At 34.8% G+C, this 20,050-nt stretch overlaps 1 protein-coding gene across 1 annotated transcript in view; it reads left to right on the top strand.

The window, feature by feature from the left end:
* LOC108607644 (protein abrupt) overlaps positions 1-20,050 on the top strand; it is a 51,603-nt gene that overhangs the window by 25,849 nt on the left and 5,704 nt on the right. The window contains 2 exon segments of the mRNA XM_033294857.1: positions 10-291; positions 347-545. Coding sequence (XP_033150748.1) covers positions 10-291; positions 347-545 — 481 coding nt within the window.

The following is a 20,050-nucleotide window of genomic DNA, read 5'->3' as shown; positions in this document are numbered from 1 at the left end:
AATTTGCAGGCCAGCAATCATTGGGATCTGAGCGAGCTGGAGGGCAATCGCAAGTCGCACTTGACGCCGCCGCCACAGAAGCGCATCAAGAGCGCGGATTTGTTCCGTGCTCAGCATGGCATCAGTCCCGAGCGTCTGCTGCTCGATCGTGAGTTTCCCGTTGCCGGACAGCATCCATTGACACGCAATCGCAGTCGTGACACCTCCAAGGATCGCGATCGCAGCTTGGAGTTGCGTGAATCGCTCTTGGGACAAGCTTTGGAGAACAGCAATGGACAACAAGCCAATCAGGTAGGTCCTTAACCCTCTTGTCTCTTCCCTTGCTACATTCTGCTGTTTGGCACAGAAACACGATCTCGGCCAAAGCGCTGGGGAAGACTCGAACAGCAGCGATACGGAACCTTCGGATCGTGGTGATGGTCATCACGATGGCACCTTGGATGGCATGGATAATCGTTCGCACTCCTTTCCCAATGCATTCCTTGGACTGCAGGGCATACCTGGTCTGTTACCTGGCCCATCGGGTCTAACTGGCAATGATTTTGGTAAGTTTGCAATTTGTCCTTCATCGTTTACTCATTTGCTATCGATTAATGCGTATTCGTATTTGCCTCTTGTGTATGATTTATCGAACATCGATATTTTGCGTATGATTTGCAAGCAGCTCGTTCAAACATAACTATTTTATATATATAGTGTAACTAACTATCGATATTGAATCGATAAACCGATAGCGCTATACAAATTCGACAAACAAAACAATTGGCCAAACTATTATAAAACCAAAATGAACCCCAAAAATTATGCTTAAAATTATCGATATGTAAGCTTAGTTGTAAAACAAAATTGTTATCGGTTTATTGTCTACACCATACACACTGCATTTGTATATTTAATTACTTTAAGTACTCGTAGTTGTTGCAGTTTATGTTTTCAAATGCAGCAGCAAAACTCACAGTTCGATAAGCGATTAACGTTATCGATGAAAATTACAAGTCAAAGCATAAAAGTGTAAATTATAGCAAAATAGCACAAATGCATGCATATTGAAAAAGTTATCGATAGTAACGATAACAAATTAGCTACTGCAGCTGAGCAACAAATCGATAGACGTTATTGATAAATATGAGAAGTCAAATTAAGTGCTTGGATTAGAGTTTAATAATTAAATTAGCACAATTGCATGCAGCTATAAAGCAGTTATCGATAGTAACGATAACATATTAGCTACTGCAGCTGAGCAACAATTCGATAAATGTTATTGATAAATATGAGAGGTCAAATTAAGTGCTTGGATAATTGAATTAGCACAATTGCATGCACTTTGCAGCAGTTATCGATAGTATCGATAACACTTAAGTAGCTTAAACTGCTGCTTTGAGCTAATTAAAGACAGCCCCGCATAGCAACCAGCCTAACGACTTGTCCAAAACGAGGCAATCATTTAGCGCATAACCCACTTGGACTATAGCCCAAAGCTCGCCCCCCCAACTTCAACTCCAAGCTGCGAACTAAAGAGAGAAATATGTGACAACCACGTGTCGCATTAAGCTGCACACACACAGACTAAACTTTCTGAACGGGTCCGATACGCATTTAGCAGGCGATTATAAACACATTGGGAATGGACCGTAATGTTCATTTACGTATGTGCAAATGTTTCGTCTAACGCACACAAAATATTATTATTATTGGTATTACTATTACTATTATTATGATGATGATTACCATGCTGATGGCAAAAAAACCGAAACCCGTTACAAATATGAATCGTTGCACGTATATGAAAGTCAAGAAATCGTTGAGAATAAGTATACGCCCCGTATACAATTTTTATACGATTTCCTCACATTACACGCACTTTTGCTAGCGTCTGTTGTCGCATTTATCGCGCATTAAAATGATAATAGGCAACAAGGACACAAAGGCTGCTGCCCAAAGGCGACACTACTCACACTACTAAGCTCCAGGGCTGGCAGCCATTTAATATTCAGCGCACATAGATCATTGCAACAAATGTTTGGTTTGGCTTGCCCACTGACGTTTGCTACGTCTCGAAGCAGCAGCAGCAGCTGTGGCTCTGGCTCGACTCGAGAAATCAAATTTAATAAAGCATAAACATTCAATAAGCCACGTTCGTGTCTCTGTCTATTTAGAAATTCAGCCAACGCTTAACGTACTTGGGCTAACTTCAACTGAAAATATTAACGTGCCTATATAACAAAAAAAGGATAAAGTTTTTGTGCTGTTGTGCAATGATAAAAATGATAAGTTCGATAGACAAAAAAAGGGACATACATATTTAGATTTTATTTCGTTTTATTGCTTTTTTGTGCATTCGATTTATTTCGATGGCCGAAAACCAACTCGGACTTTGGAAATTGCGCACATGTGTGCGCAAGAACTTGAGACGTGTGTATCCTACACAGCAGTAATATGAGTTGGGTTTGCATTTTAATATATATTTGCCTCACATGCTCCAACTCCAACTGCTCGCATCCTTCGTGCGGGATTGTCACACACTCGCAATCAGTTTGGCATAAGCAGCGGGCAGAGCAAAAAAAAACTACAAAGAAAGCAAAAAGTTTACTTTGCAAAAATCCCCGTTGCAGAAACATTTATAAAGTGGCCAACCCCCCTTAAGAGCAGCTGACAGTGACTAGGCGACGGTACGGCGACGACGTTGAGAGCAAGAAAAGGACGCATAACAAGGCGTAGGAGGCGCTGCCGCCGCTGACCTCTGAAAGGCGTTGCCAGTGAACATTTTAAAATGAAAATGATAGCAAGAGAAAAAAAATGGAAAAACGTAGATACAACTGTATTGAGTGGGTGGGTGGTTTGGGGTGGTTTGGACTTTTGTAGGTGGACAGGCAACATTGACAGCCAAATAAATGGCAGCCAAAATAATAACAGCAAAGGGGAGGTGCAACACACACACACACATATGTTCGTATGTGTGTGTGTCTCGTATAAACAAAACTAAAAACAAACAAACTTAGTCAAAAGAGCTAAGCTAAGCTAAGCTAAGCTAAGTTATGCTTTAGTTTTTATCTTTTTTGCTGGCCTACAAGCGCCATCTGTCGACAGCCGTTGGCAAGGTGCAAGGCGTCAGTGGTAACGCCCACAAAAAAGCAGCAAAATGCAGCTGGCGCCGGCTAAGCAAAAATCATTGACATATGAGGCCAGTTGCTCAAACAAAGCGTCGAGATAGTTGCAAAAGAAATTGAGCGAAAGCGTTGGGGGGAGCAGAGAGAGAGTGCGGGGAGCTGCATTTGTACTTGGCTGGACCGACTGGCGCTATGTCCAACTAATGCGCAAAGTTTCTTTGCGCTGTTTGCATTTGTATTAGTACACACACACACACACACTTGGCCACACTTGGCCAGCTGCATTTTGTTTTGCTCCCTTCTGCTATTGAAATTTTATTTTATTCGTTTGGGCCAACAAATTGATGCGTTTCGCTTCAGTTGCCAGCAGCTTTGAAATATTTGTGCAACTAAAAACAAAGCGCATTTCAAAATTTATCAAAAATACAGCGATAAGCACAAATGGCTGCAATTAAATATGTTGGACAGACAGTAAATATTTGCTATGCTGCTAGACAAAAGCGATTTTGAATTGTCTAAAAATGGAATTATATTAAATTATTATATTATATATATTTTGTAATAAATTGCTTACATACCAAAATTTATGCCAGTTATCAAATATATTTGGATATTTGAGCCATTGAGAAAAAGTTTCCACCTTTAAATAAAATTAAATTTTTTAAAAGTGAAGTTTGTTGTAATAATGGGTTTTATAAAATTATACAACACTTTTTTTTATTATTTTTTTTTGTATAATATTAAAGAAGAATATTTAAGAAGAATTGTATTAATTAAATATTTTATTTTTATATATTTTATACTTAAAAAATATTTGAAATTTATTTACACGCTCCAAATTATTTTTTTTAGTAAACGGTTGTAATCTCTAATAATATAATTTTTTTTATAAAAATATTATACATTTTTTAAAGCCTTAAAAGTTGTAAATAATTTTTCTAGTAAACACTGCGGCTCTCATAATCTAATCTAATCAAAAAATAAAATATTTGAAATTTGCTTACACATTTTTTAAAGATTTTTATAACAAGCTCTAAATTAATTTTTATACTAAACACTGCGGCTCTTATAAACTCATCTCTAATCTTTATAATGTAATTTTTATATATAAATAAAATATTTGTATATTTATCTTACACATTTTTTAAAAATTTTTATAACATACAACAATTAATTTTTATAGTAAACTCAACTTTTCCATAAAATTGACAGTTGCTAAAATATTTACGCATTTAGCTAATATAATTTTCTAATTTTAAAGCAATTTGCTATACAAGTTTAAACTATAAATTGCGAACTTAGAAAACTATTAAGCCCACATAGTTTGTTATAAATAACAAATGTAAGCGCCGTTTAATAAGCCATATTAAACAGATTTTTTAGATTTATAAGACACTACAATAGTATTTTAATAGTTGTACAAAAAAGAGACAGAGAGAGTGAGAGAGAGAGAAATAAAGACATAGGGAGGCGCATAAAATTAGCAACGGCGGCAATAATCATGCAAGCAACATTATTTTTGCTTCTGGCCAAACAAAACGCGCCCAGTTCTCGGCTGCTTTGCGTGTTGGCCAACAATAGTAAAGTAGAGTGGGGTGGGGGTGGCTTAGGGACTCGCTTGGTAGTAAATGTTGGCGTGTTTGCATTTAATAAATTCGATTAACAACGGAATAAATACGCTTAAATGCGGAAAATAATGAAAACTAACGAAAAGCGTTTTGTTAGGACGTCGCAGTCGACGTCGAAGTCGCTTGGGCGCCGCCGCTTTCATTCCAAGCGGCATTCAATCATTCCATACAGTTATTCATTCGTTTTACGAGCTGTGTTATTATTGTAAATATGTGTGTGTGTGTGTGTGTGTGTGTGCTGCTTGTTGTTGTAACAAATACAAATACATTACGTGAATAAACGCACCCATTATTTCATTTCATCAAGAACCATTAACGCCAACACGCTTGCAAACGAAGAAGAAGAAGCAGCACCCAACCCCACTCAGTCGCAATCGCGCTCTCTTTTACTCTTATGCATGCATGTGTGTGTGTGTGTGTGTGTGTGTTTGTGCGTAAAACTTTCGCCAGGATAATGAGTAAAATGATTGGAAATACATTTTCAGTGCGTGCGACGCTCGCATGTTTCTGCAACAGCCACAGCGCCACAGTCAGCGCCAGCTCGGAGCTGTATCTATGAAATACAAATGTAACTGTATCCTCTATAGCCTCTAACTGTAATTGTTGTGGCGCTGCTGCTGCTGCTGCTCTCGTGTGTGTGTGTTTGAGCATCATCTGTTATTCTTTATACATTTCAACTGCTCGTCCAGTTTTATTTAACGATTTGGCAATAGCAACGCTTGCAATTGTTTGCAATAAAGTAAAATAATTATCACAAAGCTTTTTTATATAATACAAATTGCTGTTTTAAGCAGTTTGTTGCATTGCTGAAGTATATATATTTTAATATTAATATATATATTTTTTGCTTAATTTTTGATACATAAAATAAACTATTTGCTTAATGCTTAACCTTCTGGGCTCAATTTTGTTATAAAAATAATTTGAGTAAAGATTCAAAGCATTCAAAAATAAAATAAAATGAGCAAAAAAAATCAATTTTATCGCTTCTTAAAAGTTGTAGCATTTCATTTATCAAAAAATTCGCCTTCAAAATATTTTATGTTATACATTAATTAATTTGCAAAAGTTTTTAGCACATTTTCTTTAGACCTTAAAATATTTCATGTTTTACTTTAATTAATTAGCAACCGTTCTTTCGCTGTATTTTAGATTTAAAATAATTTTAAAATAATTTTTGTTTGCTTTCAAACTTAAAAGACCGTTTGTTATTATTTTGCTGCTGGGTCTAGCGCTGCGCCTCAAAGCAGGCAACACAATTTTTGTTAAATTGCAAGCAAAATTCCTTAGACGCTACTGCAGCCAAAATTAAAGAATGTTTTAGCTTAAGAAACTAATTTCAAGCAAATTTGTGCTGCAATTTTGTTGCTGCTGCTTTGACTAACTTTTGTGTAGTCAAAAAGTTGCTATAGTTGGCCACGCCCATTGCTAAAAAATAAAAATAGCTAACAAAATTAATTTGAAAAACTCGCAGCTGCTGCACACACGCACACATAAGCAAAACGTATATAATAATACATAAGGTAACAAATACATGCACATGTGTGTGTATATAAATGGGCAGTGGGTGGGGGGCTGGACCGAAAACGAAACCGAAACTAAAAACTTTTGAGTTAAATTCTCGCTCTAATGTTTATGTAGATGAGGGATTATGTCATTGTATGGCTAGCGCCAAGAGCTAGGCATGGGATAAACCTCAATACATATATATGTATGTGTGTGTGTAGTGGGGTTGGTTGGGCAGCTTGAGCTGCAGCACTTGAAAAATTTCGAACTTAGTGCTGCTGTGAAATTGTTTTGCACACACAGTTACTGCCAAATGTAAAAACATTATTATTATGTATTATTATTATGCAGAAGGTTCGTGTCTGTGTGTGTGTGTGTGAGCTGAAGTGTTTGCTATGGAAAATACATTAAATTTAAACAAAATTTTGTTGTAGTTGCTGCTGCTGCTTGTTTGTTGTGCTACTTGAGCTTAGCACACACACACACACAGGCACAGGCACACACACACACAGCTAACTACACAGACATTTATAGACACAAAGCCCAGGCCGAAATGCAAAACTTTTGAAAACTATTTGTTGTCGCTTCAGCCCTTTTTGCCACGTCGTATTTTAAATTCAAGTGGTCTTCAGCATACACACACACACACACACAGGCACACACACACACGCATACTAATACATATGTACGTGTCGTTGTTATGCTTAAGGTTTTCGCTTCGCTTTTTGTCAGACGTATGCGCATACGAATCCGTTTCAAATGTGAATTTATTTTCTACAAAATATTACAAAAGTCAAAGACACATACCCTTACCTTGCCAACCACCCACCACCCACAACCCACTTTAGCCTTAGCCTGTGCTAGGCCGCTTGGAAAAAGGTCACTTTTTGGGCATAGAATTTACATAAATCCATATGGATGCTGCCAGGTCCAAGTGTAAGTGTGCCAGGCTTATGTATAGCTGTGTGTGTGTGTGTCATGTACGTATGTGTGTGTGTGTGTCCATTTGATGTGGCACGCTGAATGTCTTCGCTTGCTTCTTTGCTTTCAAGCGAGTGAGCGAGAGAGAGAGAGAGAGCAACAACGAGCGTGCAAACAAAATTTCTGTGCTTATCATATGTATAACTGTATGTATGTGTGTGTCTATGTGTGTGTGTGTGGCATGCTACAAAACCCATTGATAGCCAAACTCAAACTCCACACATGCATACACAACCTTCAAGTTTTTGGCGATTGTATTACCAGCTTGTATAAAAACACTGAGAGAAAAGTATCTAGTAAAGCAAATAGCTTAATAATAAATTTAATTAAGTTAAGTTAAGCATTTATGCGTAATAAAGTTTTGTGTTGAATGAATTTTAGTAATTTTATAGTATAACTTACTGAGATTTTTAATTCAAATGTCTGTCAGCTAAGCTTAGTTTGACTTTTTAAATTTAAAAATATTAACAACAATTTTTATTGCTAGCTAAATATTAAATTTAACTTTTTTAAATAGTGAAAATGCTAATAAAGACATTTTTTTTATACAAATAGTTAAGCTCATTTTATCTAACAGCTAAAATTATTTTAATAAAAATCTTAGCCAGATTAGCTTAAATTTATTTTTGGTATACAAAATACTTGCAATAATTTTTTACAATTTTTTCATTATTAGAAAAAGATTAAATTTAACTTTTATTATTAGCAAACATTCAATTTTAATTAATAAAGATTAAATTTATTTTTCATTATTAGTAAAAATTTAATTTTTTTTTTTTATTAAGACATAGTTTGCATTTTTATATAGAAATAGTTAAGCATTGTTTGTTAGTAATAGCTAAAAGAAATCTAATAAAAATGTTAGCCAGACTAGAATAAATTTATTTTTAGTATATAAAAAATAATTGCAGCAATTTTTTAGAATTTTTTTCATACTAGATTAAATTTAATTTTTATTATATATTTTTCAATAGTTAAGCATTTTTGTTAGTTTATTTTAATAGCTAAAAGAACTTGAATAAAAATGTTAGCCAGACTAGCTTAAATATATTTTTAATATATAAAAATAGTTGTAATAATTTTTACAATTTTTTTTATTATTAGCAAAAGTTTAAATTTAATTTCATATAAAGAGATTGCTACATTTTTTAATATTTTTTTTTTAAATTAACGCATTTTTATTGAAATGTGCTTTTTTATAGACGTCGCATTTATATTTAAATATTGTACAATGTACATTAGCAGCTAAAGCTTAAATATTTAATTTTGAAACTTGAGAATTGAATTTCAAATATTATATATTTTGGTTTAAGTGCAACTGCAGCATTTGATATAAAGCACAAGCTGAATGTTTAAATTTAACTTAAACTTTTTTCTGTCTGTATGTTTGTGTGTGTGTGTGTGTGCGTGCGGTTTTCAAACGGAAGCTGCACGGTAACTGAAGCGACTGCCGCTGCTGCTTCTTCTTGCTTACAGCCTTTTTCATTTGACCCCGTTGCCTTAGCCTCAGTCGCTGTACTGTCCTGCCCTCGTCCTGCTCACAGCCTGACGCATTGATATCCCTTTTAATGGATGAATTATTGCCGCACATGCGAAAGTAGTTGCCCAACCCCCCAGCCCCAACGCCCACACAGACTTTTACTTTAGCTTGGGTTTGTATCTTGAGTTCGTTTTACTCAGCAGCGTGTTGAAATACGCAACTCGCACACACACACACACACACACACACACACACATGAACATGTGGCATACGCTTGACTGTGTTTGCATTTCATTTGCTTTAGGGCCAAGAGCTTGCTTAGTTGACAGCTTCAGCGCAAGTTTGGCTGCGTTCAGTAAAGAAAAGAGCAGGAGGTCAGTTAATTAAGCAGCGGCAGTAACCCCTTTAATGTTAACTCAAATGCGCCGGAATGCGCCAAATATTCATAATAATTGTAGGATATTACATCAATAAACCAAATGTTACACACACACACACACACAACTGACCACGCAGCAGCTGTAGAGTGAGCAGCGGGTTGAGCTTGGGCGCTGCATTTTAATATTTCCCAAGTATTCACGCACATACGCATATAATTCAAGCATTGACAAGCGCCCACACACGCACTCGCTCACACACTCTAATGCTGTCTCTCTCTCTCTCTCTCACACACGCTGTTTGTCAGTTGAAGCGCCCAGTGCCAACAGCCAACGCCATAAACTAAATTTATGGCAAATATTTCCTCAGCAATGAGCAATTTGTGCGATCGAATGCTGCGTTATGCATACATGTATTAGTGTGCGTATGTGTGTGTGTATTGATGTGTGTCGATGATATATTTGCGGCTTGCTTTCAGCCCTGTTGGCGCACTTGACCAGCCCCTGGACTTCAGCGTAACATTGTGCAAATTATGTGTTAGAATTTTTTGATTTGTTGAGCTGCTAGTGTGAGTGAGAGCGCGTTAGAGTGAGAGCGAGCGCGCGCTACTTAAGCTAATAAAGCGCTTGGCTTATTATAAAATATTTATGTTTATATTACGCATAGCGCCGCAAATTTATGAGCAGCTATGCTGCTTATTTATAATAAATATTTAAAAAATATAAAGACTTTAAAAAAAATATAGAAATACATTTAAAATTTAGCTACAAATTAAGCTTGCAACAGAATTGTAGTAAAATTATTTGAAAAAATGTTTGGGTAATGTTTAGTAATAAAATAAAAATATATAAAATATTTTGACAGCTATAAAACATTTTTAAATCAAACACATATACATTTAAATATATTTTCGTATGCTAGACTCTTTTAAAAGTTCCTGAGTCGCAATAGATTTAAGGCAAAGCCTAAAAATTATTTGAAAAATCTTATGTGACAAGTTTGTTAATAAAATAAAAAATATATAAAATATTTTGGCAGCTTATAAACATTTTTCAATCATATACAAATGCATTTAAAAATATTTTCAGCTGTTAGGCGCTTTTAAAAATTTACTTTTATAGCAAACGCTAAAAATTATTTGTTTAAAATGTCTGCGTAATATTATAAAATATTTGCTTTGGAAAAACTTAATTTATATGCAATAAAATAAAAAATATGTTACATATTTTGGCAGCTTTAAAACATTTTTAAGTCAAGCACATGCATTTAAATATATTTTTAGCTGTTAGGCGCTTTTAAAAATTAGCTACAAATTTGTACAGATTTATGGCAAAAACTAAAAATTAATTAATAAAAATGTTAGTTTATTTTCTTTGCAAAAACTATTAATATAGAATACAATAAAGAATATGTTTCATATTTTGATAGCATTTAAATTTAAAAAAAAAAAGCACATGCATTTAAATATATTTTCAAGTGCTAGGCAGTCTAAAAATTTAACTAAAACTAAAATTTCTTAAGCACTAAAATAATAATTTTTTAAAATGATGATGTATATGCATATATTTCTAAAGCAAAACAATTTTATTAATAGCAAAACTGCTGAAAAATTATGCTGGCAATAAAGCAATTTTTAAAATTAATTTAGAAACGCATTTGAAATTTATGCAAAGCGACAAAAATGTTAGAAAATTAGCTTGTATTAAATTTAATATTATAAACAACATTTTGGCTGCTTTAAAAAATATAATTGCATTTAAATTCAATTCAAATGTTAGCTACAAAGTTAAACTTGTGTTTATTATTTTTATCAAAATATTTTTAGCAGCAGCATTTGTTTTATTTTGTGCATTAAATATTTCTTTTGCATTGTTTTATAATTTGTCAACAAATAATTGTAGCAAATTTGTTTACACTAACTAAACTAGCATAGATAAAATATATAAATATATATATATGATAGATTGCTAAAAAGAAATTTTGGCAATGGTATTATTGATTTATTGTTGCTGTATATTTATTTTTGTTGTGCGATTTATTTTAAGCTGCTCACACAGACAGACAAACAGCAGTTTATGTACAGGTTGGGAAAATTCTAAACACAGCCAGCCATGAAATGAAAATATGTGCAAAAAGAGTTTTTAGTTTCAGTTGGCAGCAGCAGCAGCAGCAACAAAATAAAACATAGAAAATAGCTGAGAGTAAAATAAAATTACTCATACGCTCAGTTACATGCACACACACACACATAGACACACAGGCAGTTAAAGCGAGAGAGGCCGACAAAATGGTTGGCCAGAGCTGTCTAAACAAAAACAACAACAACAAGCGCAATAACCAACATGAATTTTAACAAAATACAATTTCAATACAATTCAAACTTTCTAACTCACACACACACACACACACAAGCATGCAGCTTAACGCAGGCTAAAGCGAGACAGCAATAGAGCAGCAGCCAGTGCGCCTCACAACCGCTACAGTGACTCCCAAAAATAAGCAACCCAAAGTGTATATGAAACTAAAACTTCCTCTGCTCATTTCCTGCGCCCCACCCCCCTCTGTGGACTGTGCACAGCAGCTGCTGATAGTGGGCGCTCAAAAAACTATCCACGCCCAAAACTGTCTCGACGGGTTTTACAGTTTGCGTTCTAAATTCATACATTCATTACCATCGCATTTCATTCACCCATCCACCCAACCCCCCCTTATGGGCAAGTTAAATACAATCGCTGGTCCGTAAACAAAAGCCTCGACCCACTCGATGCGTTGGCACGACGAGCGTCCAAAACTACAAACGACGAGTTTAGTTTCTCGCTTCTCTCATAAAGTAATAAATTGTAGCGTAAATAGTGCGACGCAAGTGTCGACCCACCAGCCACCACCCACCTGCCCACCCCATCACACACAGTTGTATAGCAATTCATCTTTTACTCACACACACACACTTACACTCAATAGTGTGCCTTGCCTTATCTTTGCCCCCCCACCTCCCACCTGCGCTTTTCTTATGTGTGTGTGTGGCATAGATCCCAACTGGTCTGCCTTAGACGTTGGCTGCGCAGCTTCAGCTTCAGCTTGAGCTTGTGCTAGGCATTCGATTTATAAGCATAAGGGATCAGCTACACTGCGCCAAATTTGCATACTCATTGACTTTTAATTAAGTTGTGCACATTTCAGTTTATTACAGCGAAGTTTTTTAACATTTTTGTTATAAGCAAATGTATTTTAAAATAAATATAAATATAAACTAAGCAACTTACCATTAAAAATGCATAAGAGATGTCTGAAATTAGATGAAAAACATACATTAGCACAAGCATTTAAATTTAAATGAAAATCTTAAAAGTTAAATCAAGGAATTTTAAACTTTGCATTAAAATTAGTCTATAAAATGTTTTAATTAAGACTGTAGCTTATAAATCTTTCAATATAAAATTTAATTTAATTCTAAAGCAATTCTCAACAGTTTTAAAAATTTTAATTTCAATAAAAGAGCTGCAAGTAATTAAAATGTTCGTACAAAAATCAAGCTAATATTTTTAAAAGATTTTAAAACTTTCAAATGGAAAACAAAATATTTGAATGATTTTTTAAAGCTTTAAATTGCAATAGAAAAAATTTAATTGTAATTTTTTATAGATACTTTAAAAATTTCTTTTTTAAAGTACTTTTAAAGACAAATTTGAGCTGACATTGGCTTTAAAATATATTTTTGAAATATTTTTAGTGTTGATTATGTAAATAAAAACATTTTCACTATCTTTGGCTTGAAAATATATTTTGAACTATTTTTAAAGAGTTTATAATGCAAAATAAAAAGCACTTTAAATTTATTTAGTATTTTAAATTCTTTTTAAATAGCTTTGTGTTTAATATCTATCTTTTTGAAATATTTTTATAGTTTTTATGCTAAAAATAACATTTTTAATTTATTAAGTACTTAAAATTCTATTTAAATTCCTTTGAGCTAAAATTAGCTCTAAAATATATTTTTGAAATATTTTTAAAGAGTTTATTATGCATTTTAAATTTATTTAGTATTTCAAATTATTTTTTTAATTTTCTTTGAGCTAAAATTGACTAAAAAATATATTCTTAAAATATTTTTGAAATTTATTATGCGAAAAAAAATTTTTAAATTTATTTTATAATGAAAATTCTTTTTTAAATTTCTTGAGCTAAAATTAGCTTAAAAAAAAAACATTTGAAATTTATTTAGTATTTCTTTGAGCTCAAAATAAACTTAACATATATATTTATAAAATATTTTTAAAGAGTTTAAATTTATTTTGCATTTAAAATTCTTTTTTTACGTTGCTTTGCGCTAAAATAGGCTTTGAAATATATTTATTGTATTATTTTCAAGTAAAATGATGCAAAACAAAATTTTTATTAAATATTTAAACTCTTTTTGCGCAGTGTAGTGGCAAAGCCTGGAAACTAGTATATGCTTATTTGCTGCTGTTACGCCTCACACTGCCCAAAAAAGCGAAATCCCTATGTCCCGACCACACAGCCCCAACCCGCCCCGCCCCGCCCGCTATATAAAGTAAGGCGCAACTTTGAATGTAACAAATCCCTGGCAGAGGCAGCGGGAGAGGGCAGAGGCAGAGAGCCTGGCTACCAAAAACTCTAAACGCTAACCACATACGACCACATCGTTCATCATTTGCCGTGTGTATGGGTGTGTGTGTGTGTGTGTGTGTTCGTTTGGATTTAGCAATGTGGAGCTCTGACTGTACTAATGAATTACGCAATCTAAAACTATGTACATTTAATTCAAATTCACAAAACTGTACGCCCCAAAAACTAAAACGTAACGCACACTAATACATAGAAAAGTTTTTTTTGCTGCTGCCCAATGCTGCCGGCTGCCGACTGCGCAGCTGGCAGCGACGGCTGCTGTATATTTTGGAATAATTCAAAGCGAAATACAATTTTGGGGCGTGCAAAAGTTTCAGAGCAGGCAACCCCATCACACACAAACACGCACACACACACACATACACACCCATGCCCATTAGCGACACCATTGGCGTCAACGTCAGCATCCATCGCACATGTCCTTGCAATTGTTCTTGCTGCGCAGCCCAAGCCCCCACAACCCCCCTTGCCACACCACTGCTCAACCAACAACAACAAGTTATATTCCCATATAATATTCGTACACACTTTGCAAACATGTTTGTCGATGATGTATTATACAAAATGCCCATAAAAAGGCCCGCATGAGCAAGAGGGCCAGGCCAAGAGCATGAGCGTGGCTAGAAGGGGGACGGGGGGGGCGTTTGTGTCCTGTGCGCCAGAATGAGAGCAAACGATGGCGTAATCATCGTTTGTCTCCTCTATGTGTATATATGTATTAGTGTGTGTGTGTGTGTGAGCCACTAAATCGAAATGCCAAAATGCCCATTTCTATTCCATGTTGGCCCCGCATAAGCGATACAGACATTTCGTTTTTTGGGGTAATACATCAAACTAGCCGCATCAATAGCACACACACACACACACACGTACACACACACATATACACAGCGTTTGTGTCTCGCCTTTTGTTGTATTTGTATTTTGGGCATTGCATGCGGCGTGTTAAAATAAAAGCAACAACAAAAACAAAGGCACAAGTTAATATGCACATACATGTAGCTGTATGTGTGTGTGTGTGTGTGCTTGGCAAAAAGAGTAAATACTTCATGCAGAACCGTCGTATATAGCTTTGGCCACCGAAGTTCTTGCCACCAAAAGTAAAGCAGATAATCTTGAGAACGCAAAAGCTGCAGAGTCCTGAGTCTGAGTCTGAGTCTGTCCGTTCGTCCGTCCGTCCGTCTGTTTGTGCTTGGGTAAGGGGTTGACTTTGTGCGGAAACCCAAGGCGCTGTGCTCTCGCCAAACTCCGTTCTAATGACCGCCAACATAGAATGACATTTTGCTTGCTTGTGTTTTGGGTGGGGGGTTGGGGGTTGGCCTGTCAGCTCTCATTGTTGCCACAGTTTGTTGTATTGGTCTTTCTGACTACGTATGTGTGTGTGTGTCTATGTGTGTGTGCAAACTTTAAGTACACAGCATGCCCAAAAAGTAGCAGCCCTTGCCACACCCCCTGCCTCAGCCCTTTGCACAGTGTCTAAATCTTTGGCTACTGAAAAGGGTTAGTGTTGCATAAATTGAGTAGTTGCGTTTATAGTTTATTTTGCTTTGTGTTTTGAAATTTACATTAGTTTAATTTCTATCTATAAATTGTAATTTAAAAATTTAAAGCAACATATGAGAACAGAGAAGAAAGTTTACCTTGAGACAGTTCCATTGTCTGCTCTAAAGTTTGCGTATGCAGAAATTAAGTTCAAAAAAATAAATTATTACTATGCAAAATTCGTCGCTTTAGTTTTCGATTAAATTCGATTCGATTTCGATTAATAAATGCTACATTTTTTTAAAACAACTTAATTTAATAATTTAAAGCTTAGGAAAAGTTTAAGAAATGAAATATTTTAGCGCTCAAAAAGCACAAATAAAATTGTGAGGTTATAAAAAATTTTTGTTGCAGAATTTAGCATTAAATTTAATTTTTTTAGCTAAATGTGCTTACAATTTTTTCCAAGCGACAACTTATTAAATTTTTTGTTATATTTTAATTGAGTCTGTTGAACTTAAAGTGAGAATAAAAACAAACTAATAACAAGTTTTTGTAGCAGATAGTTGGCATTTGCATATTAATTTTTTTAACATATTTTTAATATTTTTTTAAATTATTTTTAAATATTTTATAGCGCGCAAAATGAGTAAATAAATATGAATAATAAATTAATACTTAGCGAAAGTTTGCATCGTATTATCTTTTTACATATAGTTCAAATTGATTCTATATTTCTTTTCATATATATTTCAACTTTAACGTTTTTAGAGCTGCTCAATGGAGTAACATAATTGTTCTATAATTATTATATATATTTTTTTTATTTTAAATTTAATTTTTTTTTCCAGGGGGGGGGGGGGGAAAAGGGCCTTCAAAAAAAAAATGAGTGAATCAAATTATTTGGTTAAAGATTTTTTTTAGGAACATTTCTTACATAGATTTGATATGCTTTATATATGTATAATAATTAAAATAATTAAAATAAATTATAATTGTCAAACTAAACAGTTTACTTAGTTATTACAATAGTTATCGATACTTCGATTAGAAGCTATAAAAGCAAGAAAATGCTCAATAGCAAATTTTAATTAATGCAAAACTTAGCTACGAAAAATTTGTAGCTAATTTTCAATGGCTCTGTAGCAAATAAGAAAAAATAGCTATAAATTTATATTCAAAGACTTAGACAAATTTGCAGTTAGTATTTCAACAAGCTTAAGCCAAAACCCGAAGAGAAAAACTTCACACAGACACAGATAAAATACAAAACTCAAGCAGAGCCAACTGTGCGGCAAGTACGTGAAAATTGATAGATGAGTTATGGGCGAGCAGAAGAAGAAGAAGAAGAAGCAGCAAACAGTTGATGGGGGTTGAGGGTACGCATGCATATGTCCTTAAGCAAGCAGACACATGTGTGTGTGTGTGTGTGTGTGTGTGTGGCACGTTTTGTATATGTAGATGTAGCCAAGAGTGTGAGACACACACACACGTATGTATGTGTATGTATGTGTGTGTAGTTGCCTTTTACAAGTGGCAATGAGTCCGAAGACGTTCAATGTCTGTCCGGTTAGCTTGCTCTATATGTGTGTGTCTGTCTCTGTGTTTGTGTGTGTGTGTGTATCAAATGTTTTGAACTTGCTGTGTGCATGTGTGTGAACATTTTTCAACACTTTGCTGCGGCGTGCGGGCTGCGGGGGCGGCGAGCAACATTAAAAGTTTTTGTATTTATTTTGCAGTCGGTTAACAATATTCCTTCCACAGACCCAAAAACTGTGCGCCCGACGACTGTCGACTCGCTCACACACACACAGTGCGTCTCGCTCTTACCAACTGCTGCATACGTGTAACAGTTTTGTAATTGTATGCGTGCGTTTTGTTTGCGAACGTGGCCGTTGTGAATGTCTTGGACTTGTGCTACACATACAAGCGTCGTGTGTGTGTGCCTGTGTGTGTGGAATAGTAATAGAAAAGGGCATAAGCAATGCGAGTACATGGGACTGTCTTTGTATGTGGCTGTAGCTGTGTGGTGGGGTGGGGTGGGGTGGTTGGCATGAACTGTGGGGCAGCCTGAAAACTTTTATGTGTAATACATCAATTGCAAAAAGATAGCCAAATGCTGTTAAGTTTATATACTATACACACACATATATATGCATTGCTATCTCGCTCTAGCTTTAGCTGTGTGTGTGTGTGGCAAGTTACTTACGTCAAGCTAGCGTGTGTGTTTGTCTGTCTGTCTTTGTGTGGGGGGCAACTCCTTGGCGGCTGCTGCTGCGCAAGTAAAAGATACATTTATTATGTGCGAAGAGCGATGAACACAAGCGATTTATCCTTTTTAACTTTTTCCTTTTTGCTGCTTCTTGCAGCCAGCGCAGCAGCTGTCCACCCACTTTGCCTTGCTCTTGCTCTTGCTCTTGCTCTTTGCTTGTTTGTTTTGTCCAACTGTTTGCATATGTGTGTGTGTGTGCTGCTTTTGTTTCGCTCGGCCCACATCTATGGCGTGACTAATTTATTACCGCAAGCGGGCCAGCAGATTTTGCCATCTCTCGCTTAGCTAATTTCCTTAGCTGTCTCTTCTAAGCCTTTTGCCTTGGGCCCCCACTAAGTATGCAGCACATTTTTTTATTTCATTTACCAACCATATGCAATTTTTCAATCGCTGTGCTGACCCCATCGCTGCTGTCGCCACAGCTCGTCGTCGAAACTTTTCTCATTTCAAAACTTACAAACAACATTATCGCCATTCGTCACACACGCACACACATAAAGCATTGCACATGTATACATATATATATTTTATATAAACAACAAAAGGCAAACAAAACAAAATATAATAATAATTTTATTGCTGCTGCTCAAAAGTTTAGCTCAAAATGCTCTTGAAAATAGTTGCTAACAAAAAAGAGCTGCGCAGACACTTTAAAATTATTTTTCATAGTTATTTGGCATATAAAATAATATAAAAAAATGCTAAAAAATTATTATAATATTTTTGCTTAATAATTTGAGCTTCAAATACGTTTAGCGTTTTAAATTTTTTAAGTTTCAAAACTTAAGACCTTAAAAAATAAGTTTTTTCAAATTTTAAAGCTCTAAAAAAATATTTAAATAATATACGCAAATATTTCCATGCTACTAATTCATCAATTTAATTTTTTTAAATTTTAAAATATAAATAATGCTCTTAAATTGAATATATAAATTTAAAGACTAAAATAAAAATATAGTTGAGCACATATTTCTAGAATTTGCTTGATGCAGAGACTTTTGGAAATTCAAAAAATTAGTGAGAGCTCTAAAAAATATTTAAAAAATATACCTAACGCAAAACTATATTAAAAAAAAAAATATTTCCAAAGCTTCAACACATTATTAAGTTAAAAAATTGATGCAACGAATTAATTTTTTTAAATTTCAAGTGCTACAAAATTATATAAATAATATAATTAAAGCAAATATGTAGTTGAAAATAAATGCCAAATAATTGCTTAGTTAAAAAAAATATGTGGCTGAGAATTTATTTAATTTAAAATAAGTTGAAAAGAAATTTAAAAAACTTTCTTTGTGAAAAAAATATGTGGCTGCGAATTTATTTGATTTAATATTAAACAAAGCTGCTAAAAATATGCAAATAAATAAATTAGTGCAATTATATAGCTGCAAATATATTTCCAATAAAGCAGAAATATAATAAATAATTTCTAAGCATTATACAATCAAATCTTGCGCATTATTTTAGGCTATCCAAGCAATTGGCAATTGCAGAGTAAATAAAATTCGCAAGCGCAAAAAACTAATTCAAAGCTTTGGCTGAACGCGTTTGGTTATATTTGCTATTGTTGTTGTTGTTTTTATTGTTGTATATGCAACTTTCTTTTTTTTTTTGCTACGTTCTGTTGTCGCTTTTGGGCGGCGTCACTTACAATTTGGACAAAGCTCGAGTGGCGTTTGGCAAAGATGCGCAACGCGCCTTGTCTTGGAAGTTAGTGCCGCTGTCAGTTCATATATCACAGCGCCCAGCTCAGCCCCCAGCCACTCCCCCTCGCCTCTTTGGGCACTTGCTGTTGTCCTGTGCTGTCGTCCTGTCGTCACACATGCTCAACGGCAATTTCGCTTTCAATTTCGAATGCTATCTATGCGAAAAAAAAGCGCAAGGAAAACAGAAAAAGGCAACACAAAAGAAAACAACAAAAAAAAAAAACGAAGCAAACAAAACTTGTTTGCAAAGTTTAAACAACATTTCAGTTTTTTTTTTTTACTTTTTTTGTAGTGGCTTTGGCTTGCTACGTGCCACAGCGGCTAGCCCAATTTCCATGCCACACACCCACTCTAAGTTCATTTTTTTATTTTGATGCGTATGTGCCCTTGCTCCAAGATAAACAAATACTGAGATGGATTGTCTGCTGACATCGCCGGGACTTGGGCGCTGGACACGGCTGCAATCTCAAATGGGTTTTCGATAAATCTTTGCCAGTTCCACTTGAGACTTGAGGCTAATTAACTCGCAGTCGCAGTTTAATGCATACGCTGAATGATTTTTACAGCCCCCACACCCCTTTGCGCCTGTTATGAAAATGCTTGAGCTTGTTCCTGGCAGCGGTCAGCGCAGTGGTGTAATCACTTTATCAATAATTCAATCACAATCACAACTTATTTTTGCCCAAAAGCAGACGCGCTCGTAAAATTCTGACGCCGCCACAATTTGTAGCGGGTTGGTTACTATACTTGAGTTGCATGCACTGCAAAAAATTCTAACAAATAAATAGTGTCAAAATATGACAGCAATAAATTTTTAGTACTCAGTTAGTTTAAAAAGAAATTCTAATGTTTAGAACGGA

This window comes from Drosophila busckii, chromosome 2L, assembly GCF_011750605.1.
Source record: "Drosophila busckii strain San Diego stock center, stock number 13000-0081.31 chromosome 2L, ASM1175060v1, whole genome shotgun sequence".
Classification (NCBI taxonomy): domain Eukaryota; kingdom Metazoa; phylum Arthropoda; class Insecta; order Diptera; family Drosophilidae; genus Drosophila; species Drosophila busckii.
The sequence above is the reverse complement of the archived record's forward strand: the minus strand, read 5'-3'. Positions and strand labels throughout refer to the sequence as shown.